At 41.2% G+C, this 6801-nt stretch overlaps 1 protein-coding gene across 2 annotated transcripts in view; it reads right to left on the bottom strand.

The window, feature by feature from the left end:
• Positions 1–1039: 1039 nt before the first annotated feature.
• The window catches only part of CIB22 (LYR family of Fe/S cluster biogenesis protein), a 51954-nt gene continuing 46192 nt past the window's right edge, over positions 1040–6801 (bottom strand). For both annotated transcript variants that reach the window (XM_086797233.1, XM_086797242.1), the window contains exons 5-6: positions 2278–2333; positions 1040–1483 (exon numbers count right to left, since the gene is read on the bottom strand). In XM_086797233.1, coding sequence (XP_086653359.1) covers positions 1442–1483; positions 2278–2333 — 98 coding nt within the window. In that variant the 3' untranslated portion in view covers positions 1040–1441. The remainder of the gene's footprint in view (positions 1484–2277; positions 2334–6801) is intronic.

Raw genomic sequence — 6801 nt, 5'->3', positions numbered from 1 at the left:
AGAATGCAAATGGTCTTCTCAAGAAGACGTTTGACACACACAGAATTTGGATGAGCTGAGATACTCTTGGCATTGAGGTCATCATGATGTTGAGGACAGAGACAGTATGCATTACATAGTATAGCTAGATCATTGGATCATAATGACAAGTTGAATGCAAATGCAAGTGAGATTTAGGAGAATGCATCTATGTACAAGAAGATAGTGGGTAGCTTGATCTACGTGATTATCACCATGCCAAACATAAACTACACAATTGGGTTGGAAAGCCAATTTTTACAAGTTCGTCAGCTACATTTGGATAGTGTGAGGTGCACACTACGTTACATGAGGTCCACATTGGATTATGGGCTCTTCTATGAGACTGGTATACAATTGTAAGTGTGTGGATACACGGATGCAAATTGGGTTGGTAGCATCTTGGACATAAGATCTACTAGCAGGTTTATCTTTTCCTTTGGGAGTGGTGTTGTTACACGGAACAACAAGAAGCAACAATTGTCCTTGTGCAAGCAAATTAATGATTTTTGTAACATTTGAGAAAGCCCAAATTCTCGATGAGGTAGAAGCTATAACTTAAATGAGCTCTCGTATCCTTTTACTTATTAAGTGGTTAATGATGGAGTGAAATGAAGCATTGATTTCCTTACCAAAAAACATGGTCAGAAGCCTTTGAATACCATCTTTGCAAGACATTTACGAGTGATGTTATGTCCTTGAAAAATTCTCACTCACATGAGTAGACATCCATTTTCTACATTTTTTATTGGATCCTGGGTAGAAGGTGAACTCTCATGTACTTGCAGCATGCTCATTGTTCTACCCTCGCTTCAGGCCTCCCTCAAAAGATCCGCTTTGAGTTGGTTCTGTGGTGAGGCCAACTACATGGCTTACAACATGGAATCACAAGAAAGTGATAAGCTTTTACATTATACAACTTTCTGATCCACAGGATAAGAAAGCATGTTTGGATTCAATCTGTTACTTACGTCTAGCGAATGGTCACATTAAATTTTATTATATAAGTGTGCGCTACTCATATCCAATGTGCTATGATGAATTGAATCGTGCAGACAGTTTTGTCCATTACATGCCATGAAAAAAGCAAGCACCTAGAGTGGTACTAATCCAAGAAGATTGAATCCCTTTTACAAACGAGCAAGTAAACAAGTCCTATCCTAGCGATGAAAGTGCTAGGCTGTGAAATGCTCATTGTAAGTAGAGAAAGCATTATTACCGAGTGCTCACTCTTGCACTGATGCAGATTAGAACGAGAAATACCTGTTATCCAGTCTCAACTTTAATTAACATAAGAACCAGGGTCTGATGTGCTGATTATTTGGATCAAACTAATGCACTTCCTTGAACATGCAAACTTTCACTCAGCTACATCAAGACACAAGCTCTGATGGAAGGAGGACAAAATCCCCAAGGTTTTCAACTAGTCATAGGTTTCACGGCCAAAGTCAAAAACGATTTCAACCTGCACCCTCTCCCACCACCCCAATGGAGAAAAATGAGACAAAACACTTAAAATTGTCGAGTGTTAGCCCTAAACAAGCACTCAAAGAAATAGGTAATAAACTGCAAATTCGGTCCAATAATAAGCCCTTAATTCATTGGTATCAAAAAGCTTGCTATTAAAAGAAAGTTTGCACTTAACTTACTGTAACAAACCGCTCATCTAAGACACAAACCTTCTTGAATCCGTGCATATGGACAAAAAATGGAAGTCCAGAACCACGAAGAAAGCCTATAATCAAGACTGGAACTAAGCCACTAACAATTCTGTATCACAGACCAAAGGCATCTAAGCACTCAAGTGCTGATTCAGAAAACATGAAGAACAAGTCCCCCTGGAAGTTCACTAGGTCTTTTCGGTCTCTTTGTGCAAAAGGCATGGTAATCTAAAATGCTTCTGAATGATCAAAAGATTGGGTTGGTTACTTCAGGTGACTTTTCACTGCATTCTCAATTGCGGCGACACAGGCATTGCAGGCCCTAGTGTGGTTCTTTCTTCCACCACCTCTTACATCCTCTGAGAACAGCCATCCATGGAGAGGAAGCACTACCCACTTTTTCATGCATTTCCCCACCTCTATAGAGAGCTAAAATCTTATTTTATGCAGATGTATACTTTTCCAACTGAGATAAGGATCTATTTCTTGAAGAAAAAAATATGCCTACCAACTTGAAGTATCCACATGATCATGCTTAGCTCAAAATCATTGACCAGAATCAAGCAAATTTTTGTAGTTTATGAGACAAGACACATACCTCTTGAGGCACAGGTGCATTTCTTGTCCATTTGGAGCCCCCAGGAGCCCAAGGAACTGTTGACAAGAAGTTGTAAGCCTCTCTCTCTCTCTCTCTCTCTCTCTCTCTCTCTCTCTCTCCAAGAGGTGGACACTAATTTAAAGTATCCATTGTAGGATGATACATGAATCATGATAGTACATACTTGTCTCATGAATCATGATAGTACATATTTTCTCTTTGTACATGAAGGGTCCGTAGTGCAGGTCCCCTGTTTCTTTTCACACAAATATGTGTTTTTCTTTTCCATGTTTTACGACTTCGAGATTACACATGCATCATTGCTTATAGGGACCTATCACCTACTTTCGTGCAACATTCTAACTTTGCGGAAGCGAGATTACTTATGATTAACACACTAAGTAACAAAGATTAACACTAATTACATGCACAATGATGACACATAGAAGTAGAGCGAAGGGGAAGAGAGGCTCTTTACCTGACTTATTCCTATTGTACATTACTAAAATGAATTACAACGAATTGTGAATGCTATGCATCAACATCATGCTTACAGCCTTACTGTCCTCCACAAGATGTGTACTTCGCTGATCCCAATGTTGTGACAGCAAGCCCTTGGTCTTGACTCTCCAATTTCTGTCTTTGAATGCTTGGAATGACCCTTGACTTGCCCTTTTATAGGGATTTTAATTTTTGACAGCAAGTCATATTCAAGTCAGCCAGCCCTTTTTAGGCAAATATCATAAAATGCATTCATATTGTGCCCATAATATGTGCCAAGCACATCCACAAGCACCTAAAGGACTATCAAAACTGCTCCAAACTGCCCATAAACGACCTCTAAACTTTGCCTTTGAGGCAACTGCAAGGAATAAGCATATGCCTACGTGGCACCGGATTAAGGTGTGCACGTGACATTTTGGGGGCATTTCGACGTTCAGGAGAAGTGCCTGTTAAGCTTTTAGCTTAAATAAACATAATTAAAGATCTTAATACTAAAATACTTGACTAAATATGAGTCATAGAGTGGAAAGCTGTGTTGTTGCATCGAGAGACACAGCCTTCTTAAACAAGGCTTGAAAAGTTACAAATGAAGAGGCACATCCCTGACCAAAGGGTGTGACGCGTGAATGAATAGTAATGTCCTTTGGACGTAGAGACATGTCCTTTGATCAATAGATATCTCTTTAAAGACATGTGTCCTTTAGTAAATGACCCATGTGACAAGATATCACCCTTCACTGGTGTCCTTACAATTAATGAGGGATTAATGAGATTAAGAGTGAAACCGGCCTTCAGAAACTTGACGGGCGGTGAACACCCTCGCTTTATGAACTAGAAGAATAAATTTGGAAGAAGAAGAAAAAGAATAAGTGGAGCTAGAGTGCTCCTGCACAAAAGACCAATTGGCCCCAAAGCGTGGCGCCCCCGCAGGTATTTATTTATCAATTGAGGTCGACGTAGCCCTTGTACAATTCTCGAGAAGAAATCCCCTTGCTCCACGTAGAGGAGATCTCCTTGAATCTTTCACCCAGCTTGTGTTGTTGAAACAAGAGCCTTGGCCCCCTTTTTATACAAGTTTGGGGAAAAAGCTATGCTTTTCCCCCTTAGGAAAAATCTATTACAAGTGCTTTTCCCTCATTCAAAAACTCTTCAAATATTTTCTATTAAAAAAAATAAGCACGATGCTAGCGTTTTCAAAAATTCCCACGTACTTTTTCTTTTTCTTTTTTTTTTCTCTTGCGCGTTTTTGGGCTGCCCGGCTTTTTCTTCGGCACTTTTTATTTCTGCATGTCGCCTTCGAATTTAGCTGCAGCCCGGCGCTTTCTCTTGCGCGATTTGCTGCAGCCCATCACTTCGCCTCTCTCTCTCTTGCTTGTGTGTGCGTGCCTACATGGCAATGCCCGTACCTGTGCAGCCAGCCGTCTACAAGGCAGCGCCTGCAGCCAGTCGACTCACCTGCAGCTAGCCAAACGTGCCTGCACACGCCACGTCAGTTGTAGTCCACATGCACCACGTCACCTGCACCTGTGCCACATCAGCTGCTGACTGGGCTGACCCACAGGATGCCTGAGCTGCTGCTCCTGCATCAAGGTAAGAGAAAGACCAAAAACATGCACATGAACACACACACACACACACACTTACCAAACATGTATCTGCATCCACACACGTGTACAAACTTACACACATGCATATACAAAGTAAAACATGTTCAGTGAATGCTAAACATGCTTAAAACATAATTACAATGCTTAAGAGAAAGAGGTAAAATACTCAGTCCTATAACATACCCCCCTCTTAAAACAAAGCAATCGTCCTCGATTGTTCATTCAAAGGATCTGCCAACTGAAACAGAACCTAAGAGAGCAACGAGAAAGCTATGTCCTGCCAACTGAAACAAAACATCTGAATACCGGCATCCAGCTTGTGAATAGTCATGTCCCCCTGGATGCTTTACCTGCTCCGCTCATGGACATCCCACAGGACCCACGATCAGCATTACATCATGAACATGAGTAAACACTGATGCATATCAAACGAAAGTCTAGAATAGGCGTCCCCATTCTCTCAAAAGATTCGTATATCCATGAATCAAACCATGTGACTAGTACACATATATCATAGAAATCCCATAGGCAGATATACTGTCAGTTCAGTATCTCGGGTGTGCTGATAAGAACACCAAGCGACTTCCAGATCTCATCCAAGTGAACTCTGTGACAAAGGAGCGGAGTCACCCCCCTCTTGAGTAACAGGTAGTACTCCAGAATCCACAGCTGAACCTATTGAAGCACTTTCTAAGGTAGGCTTCAAACCAAAAGCCTCGAGGTAAAGTTGTAGTATCCTCGGTGAATCTGCCAAGTCACCCTCCTCCATCCACTTCGAATCCATAGGTGAATAGTTCACAAACTTCACCAGATATTGACGTGAAACTTTTCCTCTGACTTTTCTTTCTTTATGTGCCAGAATCTGTTCCGGTTGAAGAATCTCATCAAGTTCTTCTACCTCTGGTTGTGTCTCATCAACCTGATCTAAAGGCACCTCACCTCTAAAAGGTCTAAGAAGACTCACATGAAATGCATTATGAATCCTCCAATGATCCGGTAACTGAAGACGGTAAGAAACATCACTCATCTTCTCAATGACCTGAAAAAGCCCATAGTACCGCATACTCAATTTAGGATATAAACTCTGTTTACCCTTCATTTTCCCGAGTCTAGCCTTCTCAAATCTCAAAAGCACCCAATCACCCAAATCAAAAACCAATGATCGACGATGAAGGTTTGTTGCTTTCCTCTGTTTCTCTTGAGTCCTTTGAAGAGCCACCTTGACCTTTTTGTAAGCCTCATCCATATTCTCCACAAAACGATCTGCCTCAAAGATCTTATCTTTTGTATGTAGGATCGGAGGTACTTTCTTCCCACCTTCCACAATCTCGAAAGGTGCCTTACCTGTCAAAGTGTGAATGGTGGTGTTGTAAGCAAACTCCACCAAAGGAAGATACTTTTCCCACTATTCCTTATGATCCGAAACATAACACTTTAGAAGATCCAATACAACTAAGTTGGCAATTTCCGATTGCCCATCTGTTTGTGGATGAAAAGACGATCAGAGCTTCAATGAGGTCTTCATGTTCTTAAACAATGCTCTCCAAAATAAACTCGTCATTCGAGGATCTCTGTCACTAACAATAGATGTGGGCATCCCATGGTACTTGAAGATATTCGTCAAAAATATCCTCACCATTTGCTCCGAATTAATCTTCTTCCTTACTACTGGAATATGAAATGAGCTTGCTTGCTAAAACGATCCACGATAGTCCAGATGCCATCATTCCCACTCTTTGTCCTAGGCAGATCAAAGATAAAATCCATAGCAATACTCTCCCACGGTCTATCTGGAATAGGCAAAGGATGAAGTAACCCAGGTGTCTTTTGACGGTCATACTTCACCTTCTGACAAATGATACAATCACGAACAAAAGCATCAACATCCTTGCGCATAGTAGGCCAATAAAATAATGCCTCCAAAGCCTTCATTGTAGCCTCAATGAGTCAATACCATGATGGCCTGCATAAGGCGGAGCATGGTATTCTGTCAAAACCTTCTGCCTCAACTGAGACAATTTGTCATGCATCATCAAAAATCCTTCCTTGAGAGAATAATGATCAACTCGCTCTCCTTCGGTCAAACGATCAAAACCGCTCAAAATCTAAGTCATGAGCATACTGTTCTCTCATATCATCAAGTTCATGATGAAAGACAATAGAGACGGCGGCCACATGTGGTTTCCTAGACAAGGCATCCGAAACCACATTCCTTTTGCCATCCACATGAACAATCTAAAAGTGAAACATGGACAAAAAGTTTGCTCATCTCACATACTTCTATGAGAGCTTCGTTTGAGTAAGGAAGTATCGAAGAGTCTGATGATCACTCTGAACAATGAAATCAGTCCCAGGAAGGTAATGCTTCCAAGTAGAAAGAGCATGAATAATCGCAAGAAGCTCCTTCTCATAT

Source organism: Cibotium barometz, chromosome 5 (assembly GCF_041138505.1).
Source record: "Cibotium barometz isolate CiBa-2024 chromosome 5, ASM4113850v1, whole genome shotgun sequence".
Taxonomy (NCBI): domain Eukaryota; kingdom Viridiplantae; phylum Streptophyta; class Polypodiopsida; order Cyatheales; family Cibotiaceae; genus Cibotium; species Cibotium barometz.
This window is presented reverse-complemented; position numbering and strand designations above follow the sequence as displayed.